At 47.3% G+C, this 14,250-nt stretch overlaps 1 protein-coding gene across 5 annotated transcripts in view; it reads left to right on the top strand.

Annotated features, from left to right (window-relative positions):
• Positions 1–14,250, top strand: part of LOC310823783 (zinc finger SWIM domain-containing protein 8-like) — a 100,404-nt gene that overhangs the window by 27,154 nt on the left and 59,000 nt on the right. For 3 of the 5 annotated variants that reach the window (XM_083696636.1, XM_083696632.1, XM_083696633.1), the window contains 6 exons: positions 8,495–8,602; positions 9,152–9,233; positions 9,552–9,672; positions 10,020–10,221; positions 11,670–11,845; positions 12,636–13,884. In XM_083696636.1, coding sequence (XP_083552762.1) covers positions 8,495–8,602; positions 9,152–9,233; positions 9,552–9,672; positions 10,020–10,221; positions 11,670–11,845; positions 12,636–13,884 — 1,938 coding nt within the window. Of the gene's footprint in view, positions 1–6,530; positions 7,868–8,494; positions 8,603–9,151; positions 9,234–9,551; positions 9,673–9,751; positions 9,853–10,019; positions 10,222–11,669; positions 11,846–12,635; positions 13,885–14,250 lie in introns of those variants that run through there. The other 2 variants (XM_083696634.1, XM_083696635.1) reach the window with 2 other exon arrangements.

Here is a 14,250-nt window from a genome sequence, read left to right on the forward strand (position 1 = left end):
TCTTGGACCGGCTTGGCACGGCCAAGTATTTCACGACGTTGGATTGCACGAAGGGATACTGGCAGATTCCACTCTCGCCGGTATCCCGGGAGAAAACTGCATTCTCCACTCCGCTCGGGCTATTCCAGTTCACAGTGCTCCCTTTCGGGTTGTTCGGAGCCCCAGCCACTTTTCAGCGCCTCATGGACCGCATTCTGCGGCCGCACTCTGCCTATGCTGCGGCCTACCTGGATGACATTGTCATTCACAGTGACACCTGGGCGCAGCATGTGCAGAGCGTGGCTGCTGTTCTGCGGTCCCTGAGGCAGGCGGGGCTGACGGCCAACCCGAAGCAGTGTGTGATCGGGCGGAGGGAGATCCGGTATCTGGGGTACCACTTGGGTCGGGGGGAGGTGCGGCCGCAGATTGAAAAGACTGCGGCCATCGCAGCCTCTCCTCGGCCCAAGACGAAGAAGGAGGTGAGGGCCTTCCTGGGCTGGCTATTACCGGCAGTTCGTGCCGGGGTTTTCAGAGCTGGCCAGTCCCTTGACGGACCTCACCCGGAAGGCTGCCCCGGATCCGGTCCAGTGGTCGGGCCAGTGCCAGGGGTCGTTCGAGGCCCTTAAGCGCGCTCTTTGTGGAGAAACGGTCCTGTATGCGCCTGATTTTAACCTCCCTTTCTCCCTACAGACGGACGCGTCGGATAGAGGCCTGGGAGCAGTGCTGACCCAGCGGGTGGAGGAGGCTGACCGGCCGGTGCTGTACCTGAGCCGCAAACTATCGGAGAGGGAGTGCACGGTGGAGAAGGAGTGCCAGGCCTGGGCGGTCGGCGCCCTCTGCTACTATCTGCTGGGTCACGCTTTCACCCTCTACTCCGACCATGCTCCCCTCCAGTGGCTCCACCGCATGAAGGATGTGAACGCGAGGATCACCCGGTGGTATCTCGCGTTGCAGCCCTTCAACTTTTCGGTCGTGCACAGACCGGGGGCGCAGATGGTCGTGGCAGACTTCCTCTCCCGTGCAGGGGGGGGGGGGGGGAGTAGGTTGTCGGCCGTCGTGTCCCCGGCCTGTGTCGGGCGGTGGGGGTATGTGGGGGGACATGCAGCGTTCGGCCTGTAGAGGGAGCTACAGGACCGTGGCCAGGGTGATGTCGGCGAGGCTCCGTTGCACACCTGTTGCAAATGAAGCCTCGTTGACTAGATGGTTTAAGATGTGTGTGCCTCGGCGTTCGACAGAGAAGGAGGGCGACTGGAAAGTCGCCGAGTGGCGTTGTGTTACGAACATTGAAATTATTACGAACATTGGAGTTATTACGAACATTTTATGAAAATAAACGGGATTTCCCAGAAAACAGCACCTCGACTCCGCCTCTGTCACGGACTTGTTACAGTGCCAGACAAGCTTGATGGGGTTGAAATCAGGAAACCTGTCTTACCTTAATTATCTGAAAAATAATTTCTAGTCAATTGATTTCAATTGACAAATGTGCTACAGCACATTAAACAGCAGCAATATCCAGGATTGTGTCATTGATTTACTCTGCTGGTGTCTTGACCTAGTTCATTCCCTCATTTGCGATGCAAACTCTTGACGTGGTGTGCTTCGGATCAAATCAAATAAAAGTTTATTTGTCACATACACTCACCGGCCACTTTAATACATATATATTTATTAGGTACACCTTGCTAGTACCGGGTTGGACCCCCCTTTGCCGTCAGAACTGCCTTAATTCTTTGTGGCATAGATTCAACAAGGTGCTAGAAACATTCCTCAGAGATTTTGATCCGTATTGACATGATAGCATCACGCAGTTGCTGCAGATTTGTCGGCTGCACATCCATGATGCGAATCTCCCGTTCCACCACATCCCAAAGGTGCTCTATTGGATTGAGATCTGGTGACTGTGGAAGCCATTGGAGTACAGTGAACTCATTGTCATGTTCAAGAAACCAGTTTGAGATGATTTGAGCTTTGTGACATGGCGCGTTATCCTGCTGGAAGTAGCCATCAGAAGATGGGTATACTGTGGTCATAAAGGGATGGACATGGTCAGCAACAATACTCAGGTAGGCTGTGGCGTTTAAACGATGCTCAATTGGTACTAAGAGGCCCAAAGTGTGCCAAGAAAATGTCCCCCACACCATTACACTACCACCACCAGCCTGAACCGTTGATACAAGGCAGGATGGATCCATGCTTTCATGTTGTTCACGCCAAATTCTGACCCTACCATCTGAATGTCGCAGCAGAAATCGAGACTCATCATACCAGGCAACGTTTTTCCAATCTTTTATTGTCCAATGTTGGTGAGCCTGTGCAAATTGTAGCCTCAGTTTCCTGTTCTTAGCTGACAGGAGTGGCACCCGGTGTGGTCTTCTGCTGCTGTAGCCCATCTGCTTCAAGTTTCGACGTGTTGTGTGTTCAGAGATGGTATTCTACATACCTTGGTTGTAACGAGTGGTTATTTGAGTTACTGTTGCCTTTCTATCATCTCGAACCAGTCTGACCATTCTCCTCTGACCTCTAGCATCAACAAGGCATTTTCGCCCAGAGAACTGCCGCTCACTGGATACATCTCTTTTTCTGACCATTCTCTGTAAACCCTAGAGATGGTTGTGCGTGAAAATCCCAGTAGATCAGCAGTTTCTGAAATACTCAGACCAGCCCGTCTGGCACCAACAACCATTCCACGTTCAAAGTCACTTAAATCACCTTTCTTCCCCATTCTGATGCTCGGTTTGAACTTCAGCAGGTCGTCTTGATCATGTCTACATACCTAAATGCATTGAGTTGCTGCCATGTGATTGGCTGATTAGATATTTGCGTTGGAACAGGTGTCCCTAATAAAGTGGCCGGTGAGTGTATATCCGATACAGTTGTAATTGACGCAGTGAAATGCTTTGGGATCTTGCTCCATGCTCAACAACAGCAGTCAGCAACAATCAACAATTCGATAATATGTAATCAAAGTGACAAAGTGATAATAGTACTGGCGCAATAATATCGGGGGGGGGGGGGGCACGGGGTGCGTGGTCAGTTCAGCAGCCTTATGGCCTGTGGGTAGAAACTGTTCCGGAGCCTGTTGGACCGGGTCTGGATGCTCTGGTACTTTTTGTCAGAAGGTAGCAGAGAGAACAGGGCGTGGCTGGGTTGGCTGCGGTGGCCATGTTTCACAGATGAGGTGATATGCTGTAAATCTTGGGCAGATCCTTTTTTCTCCAAACTTTCCACTTGCAATCACTCTGGTACATACTAATATTCATGTCATCCGTAACCCTAATCTTTTCCAGAATTCTGCAGGCTTTTTAGCAAACTGTAACCTGACCATCCTTTTTGAGGTTTGCACCTTGCAGTGAAGCCTCTGTAGTTCAGCTGGCGACGTATTCTGAGGATGGTAGTCTCTGACACATTCACGCCTACTTCCTGGAGAGTGTTTATGATCTGTGGGACAGTTGTTTTAGGAGTTTTCTTAATTATGGTGAGGATTCTTCGGTTGTCCACTGTAGAAGTCTTCCTTGGCCTACCAACTTGTTTGCAATTGCTGAGTTCACTTTTTAATGATGTTCCAAGCTGTTGATTTTGATAAGTCTAAGGTTTTCGCTATGCTTCTGATTCCGAATTTTCTGATATTTCAGCCTAATAATGGCTTCCTTGAGTTTCATTGATGTCTCTGGTCCTTATGTTGACAGACACCAATAGCAGACTCCAAAGGCAAACGGAAGGCTTAGAATCAATACAAGACATTGACAGCTCTCTTATGCCTGCACAAATTATATGATGGAACACACCTGACTTACCAGGAACACCAGTCAAGCCAATTGTCCCATTACTTTTGGTACCCTGAAATAGGGGGACAATGTATAAAAAGTGTTGTCATTTCTAAATGGTGAAACCAATATGTACACAAACCTTTGATAAGAACCAAGTGCCTTATCTTCGATAAGCACCCTAAAAAAAAAAGCTGATAATCTGTACTTTAACCTCAGTATTGTTTTACGCCATTACTTACGCTGGGCACTGTATATACCTTTGTCGTCTGGTTTCAATCCAAAAGTTGCCACACTGGGGCAGTTGTGTTTTTTTTCTTTCTTTTTTTTTCTTTTTTACCAAAACAACTCCCCTCATCTGAGTGTAATTTGATCCCACCATGCTAGCTCAAGAAGCGCAGTCAGTGTGTGCATTTGATTACTTGTCTTCAGAACCTTTTTTCTCTCTCTCTCTCTGGCTACCATAGCAGGCTCCAAATCTTCCAGTGTGACTGATCACGGGTTGCATATGCCATTTTATTGTGAGTCCTTGAAATGTACTCGACCCTATGGGCTCGGCTCAGAAGAAATAAATAGACTCTGGTTATGCCAAATTATCAGATTGATAATATAATTATCAATTATATTACTGTTACTGAAGTATATATCTCTCTGAGAATATCACTCTACAACGAAAAGTACGCCTATGGTCATATCCCACCCCTGCTGTGTAGGGTTTATCTCCGGCTGTGTCAGCAGTTCTGTGGCAGCGAGGCACACACACCGCTGGAACACACAGGCCTCCATAGCTTTCTTGGGACCTTTTACCAGACACATGGAGCTTGGTTAGCTGATAGGACGTGGATTCGCCAGTGAAGTAATCAACTCCAAGGACCAGATTGGAGGCCTCTCTTGTTAGCGGCCTGCACGAGTCACCCCTCTCTGTGAAAGTGGATATTGAAGGTTGTTGCCCCGCTGGGTGACACAATTTGCATTAAACCACGTTTGGACCTGTCCAGTGAAGATGTGGCGACATTTTGACGTGGCGTAATGTGTACATTTGTCTATAGCTGTGGAATCTTCTGTCTCTTCAGGATTGGTTGAGTAGAATTCCTTCTGTATTTGAATAAAGTGATTTGCTAGGTACTTTGCGAGTTTTTGGTAGAATAAGTGGGATTGGTTAGTCTGTCAGTTTCTGGCTAGTATCTGTCTAGCTTTTATTATTGTTTTGAATAGATTGGCCATCTGGCTGTGTTTGAAGGTGTTGACTGGTAGTTTGTGGGCTAATTACTGTCTGTAGGACTGCTGACAGGTGGGAGGGGCTTACACCTCTGCTAGGCAATCAGCAATTTGAGAATTGCACTTTTATGCCTAACTGATCTGACAGCGGCAACTGTAGCGTCAGCCTCGTCTTCTCAGCCTCTGCGCACAAAGACAAGGGAGTCTATCTGTGGGAGTCCATCAAGGAAGGACAGAGAAGGGCCACACGGCTGAGTATTTGCTTTCAATATTGTTGTCATCAGCGCTACCTATATTCCTTTTTGCTTTAGAATCCCTCAATCGAATCTCACCTGCTATAATGTGTTTTCTCTCCATCCCTGCTATTTCACCTTTCTGTAGGGTACTTAGACGAGGCACTCTACCTCGCTGCAGCAACCAATCCAATCTGTTGTACCTCACACACTCAAGATGTCTTGATCTTTCTGTTGCCGGAGGACTTTGGAACTGCCAGTCAGCAGTCAGGAAAGCAGAGCCTATCGCCTCCTTTGCCTCCTTTTAAATCCCTCCTGGCTCTCACTGAGACATGGATCACATGGGAAAACACGGCTACTCAAGCAGCACTCTCCGCTGCCTACTCCTTTTCTCCCACCCCTAGACCCTCTGGTCGAGGGGGTGGCATAGGGCTCCTCATCTCATCTAAGTGGATATTTAATCTTATTTCTCTCACATCTGTCCATATCCTCATTTGAATTCTAGGATGTTTCTGTTATTTTCCATGTCAAACTTCATTGTTTTTATCTATCGCCTCCCAGGTCAGCTTGGTGACTTTCTAGATGAGATGGACATCCTTCTCAGCTTCTTCCCTGAGGACAGCACACCACTCACTCTCCTGATGACTTCAACGTCAAATCAAGAAGTTTCACTCTTCTGGCTTTCATAACCTTCTCTTCTCGTTTGACCTTACCCTGTCTCACTCTTCTCCAACTCAAGGCAGGCAATCAGCTTGACCTTGTCTTCACCAGATCCTTCTCCACTTCCAACCTTATTGTTACCTCTCTCCTGGTTTCTAACCATCACTTTGTATCCTTTTCCTTTCTCCTGAAATCCATCCCCTCCCATTCAAACTCTACCCGTTCTGTTACTACCCGCCTCAACCTGCGGACCCTCTCCCACCTCTCTCTTCCTCTGTTCTTCTGTCTATTGATGCTGCCTCCTCAATCCTCATCTTTTGACCCTCTGTGTCCACTCTCCTCTAAGCCAGCAAGATCCTCTCCTCCTGCACCATGGCTATCTGAATCTAGTAGAACAGGCCGTCGAGCAGCTGAGAGGAAATGGAGGAAACCTGACCATCCTGAAGACCTAGCCTCATCACTCTCTCCTCCTGAAGTTCTCCTCATCTGTCTGCTGCCAAAGCTTCCTTCTATCATTCTAAAATTCAGTCGACTGCCTCTGACCCAAGGAAACTGTTTGCCACATTCTCCTAACTCCTCAACCCACCTTTCCCTCCCCCTCCCTCTCTGCAGATGACTTTGTCGCCTACTTTGTAAAGAAGGTTGATAACATTAGCAGCTCTTTCACACAGCCTCTTGCTTATCACTACTACTACTAGATTTCGCTGTGCCTTTAAGACAGTTAGAGTCAAACCTCTTCTCAAGAAGCCATCACTTGACCCATCTGTTGTCCAGAACTACAGACCAGTATCTCTTCTTTCATTCTTATCTAAAACTCTTGAACATCAGAGTTCAGAGCGGTAAAGGTGGTCGCCCTGCTCAGTCACGGCTCTTCTCTGTCTTGGTGCTCCAGTGGGTGGAATGATCTTCCGAGCATTTTAGAAATTCCAACCCTTTTTATACATAGTCCCCCTATTTCAGGGCACCAAAAGTATTGGAAAATAAGCTTGACAGGTGTTTCTGGTTAGTCAGGTGTGTTCCGTCACATCATTTGCGCAGGCATAAGAGCTGTCAATGTCTAGTGTTGATTCTAGGCTTTGCATTTGCCTTTGGAGTCTGCTATTGGTGTCTGTCAACATGAGGACCAAAGAGACGTCAATGAAGGTCAAGGAAGCCATTATGAGGTTGAAATATCAGAAATATTGCCAAAACCTTAGACTTACCAAAATCAACAGTTTGAGACATCATTAAAAAAAGAAAGCAAGCACTGGCGGGCTCAGCAAACGGGCTTGTAGGCCAAGAAAGACTTCTACAGTGGATGACCAAAGAATGCTTACCATAATTAAGAAACAACCCAAAACAACCGCCCACAGATCAGGAACACTCTCCAGGAGGTGCATGTGTGCAAGGCTTCACTACAAGGTGCAAAACCACTAATTATCCTCAAAGGATGGTCAAAAAGGATGCTAAAAAGTACCTAAAAAGCCTTCAGAGGTCTGGAAAACGGTCTTGTGGACAGATAAGACAAATATTCTCATGTACCAGAGTGATTGCCTGAGGAAGGTTTGGAGAAAAAAGCATCTGCCTAAGATTTACACCATACCACCTCATCTATGAAACATGCTGTAGGGGGTGCTATGGTTTGGGCATGTATACAGTAGCTCCCACTCCTGACAGTAGCAGCAGAATGTGTTCTCGAGTATGCAGAAACATCTTGTCTGCTCGAGTACAAGCAAATGCCTCCAAATTCATTGGATGGTGCTTCACCATACAGTAAAACAATGACACCAAACATATTGCCATAGCAGCCAGGGAGTTTTTCAGGGCCAAAAAACTGCAAGTTCTTGACTGGCCCAAGTCAATCTTCAGATTTAAATCCAATTGAACATGCATTTTATTTCCTGATAAGATTTTAGGCAAAAAGACCTCCAAAACAAACAACAACTGAAGATGGCTGCAATATAGTCCTGGCAGAGCATCACCACAGAATATACCCAGCGTCTGGTGGGGTCAATGGGTCGCAGACTTCAGGTGGTTATTGCATGCAAGGATTGTCGACCAAATACTAAACAAGTACTTTATTTGGACATTCTATATTTTTTTCCCAATACTTTTGGAGGAAAAAAAACAACATTTAATTGAAGCTGAGAATCTCTACTTTGACCGCATAGTAATTGTTTGATTTAAAATCCAAACTGTCAGTATAGAGCTACAAGAAGACAAAATGCTTCCTCCAATACTTCAATATGGAGGTCTCTCTCTCTCATATTTTTATGTGGGGAATATCATTTTCGATGGTGTCTGCTGCTACGACTCGCCTGAGGACATTCCATATTCCTTTTAATGACCTTTTGGAGGGGTCTCCAAACGGGATCTGGGTCATGTATTATGCATGGGCCAAATTTCTCCTTTTTGCAAGGGGGGTTGGGGGTTCTCTCTCTCTCAGCTCCAGGGGATGTGGCAGGTATTGCCAGTGGCAGGTATAGGCCAGAGGCTCTGCTGCACTCTTAACAAAGGCGTCATCATGAGCAATGTTGCACTACTACGGTTCATGATTCACTTCTAAATTCCAGTTTAATTTGATATTTTCCTCACTGATAAACTCACTGTGTGAACATGAAACAGAGCTAGGTAATAATATGGTATGTGTGTGTCCAGGCATCTGCAGTGTGTCTGCGGGCCCCCGTGTCGGAGTCCCTGTCCCGGCTGCAGAGAGACCAGCTGCAGAAGTTTGCCCAGTACCTAATCAGTGAGCTTCCCCAGCAGGTAACATGACACAGAAAGCCCCACAACATCACTAGCACCAGCAGATTTAAACACTATCGAATTGCTGTCAGATCTCCTCAAACTTTCCCCTATCCTCATTGTTAGATGAGATTTTTATAAGGGCCGGGACCTTTCGTGGTTGTCAGGGAACATTGGGTTGGATCAGAGAACAAGTTGTCTTTTTAAATGACCTCTAATTGGCTACTAGGTTTGCAGGGGTAGCTCTCCTCAGCCTGTAACTGGCCCAGCCTCAGTACTCTTTGTCTGCCCAACCCTGCACTATTGAGAGATAACACACAGTAGCTGTCTCCCCATGTATTGCAGTCAATAGTGCGGTGTTGGTCAGTGTAATGTTACACAGCTCTAAGGGCAACAGTGTTTATTTGCTGTAATCAGAGCCTCATATTCAAAAGGGAGGATTTAAGAAGTAGCCATAGAAACCTATGCGACAAACAAGGCTCCGCACTCTGAAGGGAAACACACTGTGCGTGTGCGTGAGAGAGCGAAACAGATTCAGTGATAACGTGATACTCTGTATGGTTGTTTTAGATCTTACCCACAGCCCAGCGCCTCCTGGACGAGCTCCTGTCCTCCCAGTCAACAGCCATCAACACAGTGTGTGGAGCTCCAGGTATTCACTGCTCCTGCCTGTGCTTCTGTCTGCCTCCTGTAGGGGGCAGCCTATACTCATCTTTCTCTTGCAGTTCAGAACCTAGGTCATGTCTGAAAGCTCTTACTGCCTACTGTTTACTAAAAGTATCTACTACATACTAATCATACTACATACTATTAAGAGCGTAATGTTTAGTAAAATGTATTCAGTAAGTGACACATTTCAGCATTCATTCATACTGAGAAACTGTCACCTGTAGCTCAACCATGTTTATGGTTCAATTTTGCTACTGCCCGTCTTCCTTGCTATGGTGATCTTGAACCCTCCTGTGTGCAGACCCCACTGCTGGCCCCTCTGCCTCGGACCAGAGCACCTGGTACCTGGACGAGTCCACGCTAAGTGACAACATCAAGAAGACCCTGCACAAGTTCTGTGGACCTTCACCTGTGGTCTTCAGGTAAGCCAGCAGAGGCCTAAGTGCCGTTAGGGTACGAGGTAATCGGGGAGGAAGGTATTGAAATGTGTTGTTCCAACAGAGGCCTGAATGGTTGAAGAGAAGTGACTGGACTTGATGTTGTGACGTGTGATGGTTCTATGCGTACCTCGGTGGGATTTCACAAAGCATAGCCTGCTCAGTGTAAGAGTTGGCCATCTCATTCAGATAAACAATGAGAAATAATGTATTTTCTATACTGTATAGGAAGGGATGAGGTTACTGTTTGACTGAAATGTACCGCAGCTGACTGAAATGTACCCACATTGGGCGTGCGTGCATGTACGTGTGCCCTCTTTCCTCTTGTGCAGTGATGTGAACTCCATGTACCTGTCGTCCACGGAGCCCCCGGCTGCGGCTGAGTGGGCGTGTCTGCTGAGGCCCCTGAGGGGGCGGGAGCCCGAAGGCATCTGGAACCTTCTGTCCATCGTCAGGGAGATGTTCAAGAGGAGGGACAGCAATGCAGCACCCCTGCTGGAGATCCTCACTGAGCAGTGTCTCACTTATGAACAGGTGCAGAGACAGACAGACACAATCCTAATACTTTAGTTCAGGGATGGGCAACTGGCGGCCCGCGCAATTTTGCAAAAAATAAAACATCTGTTCTATCCCAATGTGTTGCTTGCATCTTTTTTTTTAAATGTTTTATTTATCCTTTATTTAACCAGAGAAGTCACATTGAGATTCTCATCTCTTTTACAAGTGAGCCCTGGCCAAGAAGGCAGCATACAGAAGACACAACACTGTATGTAACACATAGTATAGCAATTGCTTCTAAAAACAGTGCGAAGTGCATAAAATAACTGGCTTCCGAGTGATGAAGGGTTAAAAACATGGGTTAAAAGAATGTGCACTCCATTGTCCAGCCCTCCAATCTGGGATTAAAAATCATCAATCAAAATAAAATGGTCATGTTTCAAATCCTTTTGTAAAATCATATCTAATCCTTTTTGCAAAATAAATAAATGAATAAATAAATAAATTAGAATACATTGATTTCAGATTTTTGAGAGAAATTTAAAATAGTCAGGGTTGCACTGCTCTGAATTTTATGAAATTATTCTTAATTGTATTGAGATTATTTGAAGGTCTCCACTCTCCACAATAAGAAAGTTAGTATGTTGATTGTTACTGATAAAATACGATGTTTATGAGAGAGAGTTTGTATAAATGCATGAATAGGTTAACTGTGTGTGCTTGCGTACATGCGTGCATTGTGGCCCCATCATAGTGAGTACTGTACATACACTCACCGGCCACTTTATTAGGTACACCTTGCTAGTACTGGGTTGGACCCCCTTTTGTAGCCCATCTGCTTCAAGGTTTGACGTGTTGTGCGTTCAGAGATGGTCTTCTGCATACCTTGGTTGTAACGAGTGGTTATTTGAGTTACTGTTGCCTTTCTATCATCTCGAACCAGTCTGGCCATTCTCCTCTGACCTCTGGCATCAACAAGGCATTTTCGCCCAGAGAACTGCAGCTCACTGGATATTTTCTCTTTTTCGGACCATTCTCTGTCAACCCTAGAGATGGTTGTGCGTGAAAATCCCAGTAGATCAGCAGTTTCTGAAATACTCAGACCAGCCCGTCTGGCACCAACAACCATGCCACGTTCAAAGTCACTTAAATCACCTTTCTTCCCCATTCTGATGCTCGGTTTGAACTTCAGCAGGTCGTCTTTAGGCTCAACCCCTAAATGCATTGAGTTGCTGCCATGTGATTGGCTGATTAGATATTTACGTTACCGAGCAGTTGAACAGGTGTACCTAATAAAGTGGCCGGTGAGTGTACTTTATTCGACCCCCACCAGCCCATCCCTTTTTTTTTTTATCCACAATGAACAGTAAAGGAAGCGCAAACAATACTTTCAACAAAAAGTAAAGACCTCAATGTGTGTACATACACACACACACACACACACACAATGATGATGTCGATATCTTCTCCTCTTGTTTCCTCAGATCATTGGCTGGTGGTACAGTGTGCGTACGTCTGCGTCTCACAGCAGTGCCAGCGGGCACCCAGGGCGCAGTAACGGGCAGTCAGGGGTGGCAGCCCATGCCTGCGCCAGCATGTGTGACGAGATGGTAGTCCTGTGGAGGCTAGCAGTGCTGGACCCCACCACGAGCCCCCAGAGGTGAGGACCATCACCAACCCTCCGAGGAATAATGAGCAATCCTGGTTCTGCAGAGCCTGAGTACTATTTGTTCCAGCTCAGCAGTGACGAACCTGATTCACCTAAGTAAAGTTTTGAAAATCAGTTGTGATGGCACTAGGCTGGAACACAAACCTGTGTCAGGAAAAACTCAGGGCCCTAATAGCACGTCATAGACCCCTTTCTTTTTCACTTTTGCCTAGTTGTCCCATGTTCATAAGAGTGTGTCTAGTGCAGACTACAGAGCATTCCTTGTCTATCTGACCTTCCCGTTTGCCCACCCCTTTCACACCAATCCCAGGTCTACATTTGGCTCTGCTGAGGTGTCTTTTATTACATTTTAAACTTTTTTTTTTTTCTTTTTTTTGTGTGGATATTTTAGACTTTTTGGGGGATTTTTTTATAGGACATTGAGTGTATAAGAGCCAGTCTGATTAATAATGACATGTCTTATTCTCATGGCACAGAGCTGATTCCAGAGCTGTTGGTTGTATGTCAGTTTGATGCTCTCTCTCGACACACTGACTGTTTAGATGAGCACTTTGTTGAGAGCTGAGATAGAATAACACAATCGAGAATGTGACTGTGTGTGTGTTCAGTCACAGCGACAGTTTTCTGAATAGCCATTTTGTTTGTGCATGATTTTGTGTATTTCAGTTTGTGACCATTATCGTGTGTGTTTTTGTGCGATTGTATATTTGTCTCTGTTCAGTGGACCATGCTATCTTGGCAGAGCAATGTAATCAGTCAGTGTGTCTGTTCTGTCCTGCAGGCAATCGGAGCTGGCTGCCCAGCTCAAGCAGTGGCACTTGAAGGTGATAGAGATTGTGAAGCGCGGACAGCACCGCAAGTCCCTGGACAAGCTCTTCCAGGGCTTCAAGTCTGCCGTGGAGTCCTGCTACTTCAACTGGGAGGTGGCCTACCCACTGCCCGGCATCACCTACTGCAGTGTCGACAAGAAGAGCGCCTCCTTCTGTTGGGCCAGGGCGGTGCTGCAGCAGAGAGGGGCCAAGGCCAGCCTGGACAGAGACCCCCATGAGCCTGGAGGAGGTGGAGGTCGACCTGGGACTTCTGAGGGGGAAGGGGGAGACTACAAGTGCCGAGTAGGTGGCCACTCTCCTCAACAGGAAGTGGCAGTCAGGCCTAAGGAGACCGTTGTGAGCAAGAGGAAGGGGCTGTTGGCGAGTGATGGTGGTGGCGGGGTGCTGGTCCAGATAGGGGGCAACGTAGCCCTCTCTCTGGAGGAAGGCAGTAAGAACATGTACAAGGCTGGAGGCTCCTCCTCCACCGGGGGCAAGGCAAAGCTGGCTCAGGACAGCAAGGCCTCCTGCAATGGCTCTGGGAGGCCAGGAGGGGTGCATGCCAGTGCTAAGCGGTGCACCAGCAGCGAGGACAGTTCTCTGGAGCCCGACCTGGTTGAGTTGATTCTGGACGACGGCTCTACTCTGGTGCTGAGAGTGAAGGCCAGCGACATGATTGACTTCACGCCCCCCGTGATGCTGCCGTCATCCAGCCCGCTGCTCAGGGAGCCACGCAAGTACCGTGGTAGTGGGGGTATCAATGAGTATCCCTACGAGGGGAAACGGGTCACCCTGGCTGCCAACCTGCCCGCCGAACCCCCACCCTGCTTCCCCCTGAAAGAGAACACCGATGTTGCAGTGGAGGTGGCCGTCACCATGGAGCTGGAGGAGAATGGAGGCGAGGAAACGGCCCCCGTCGGAGATGCTCGACCCTCCGCCTCAACGGCCACTGCTACCGTGGCAACGTGTGCTGGCAATCCGCCGCATGGTGGCCGAAGAGAAGCTACCCCTGCAGCAGGACCCGTGGCCAGTCAGGCCCCAGAAGTAGCAGCTGCAGCAAGGGCAAGGGGAGACCCTGTAGGAGAGGACGACTACCAGGCCTATTACCTGAGCGCAGCTTCAGAGGAGGGGGCCGAGGGAGGGGCCCCAGAGAATTATCACGAAGAGGAACCAGACATCTTTGCTGGGATCAAGCCTCTGGAGCAGGAGGGCCACATGGAGGTGAGGAGAGGGAGAGTGGTCAAGGTAGCTGGGAAAGTCCCAACTACATACTTACAGTATCATCACTAATCTGATCGAAATTAACTGAATGCTTGGACAAGAGTAGAGAGAGTACAATAGTACTTTATTAATCCCCTAGAGGAAGGTCATTTACAGCAGCAGATATAGAAAGGACCACATACAGTGCCCTCCATAAATATTGGAAAGAGGAAGCATTTTGTCTTCTTTTAGCTCTATACTCCCAACAGTTTGGATTTGAAATCAAACAATTACTGTGAGTTGAAAGTAGCTTTAATTCAATGTTTTCCTTTTTCAGATTGGTTTCACCATTACAAATTATACAACCCTTTTTATACATAGTCCCTC

This window comes from Argentina silus, assembly GCF_951799395.1.
Source record: "Argentina silus genome assembly, chromosome: Y".
Classification (NCBI taxonomy): domain Eukaryota; kingdom Metazoa; phylum Chordata; class Actinopteri; order Argentiniformes; family Argentinidae; genus Argentina; species Argentina silus.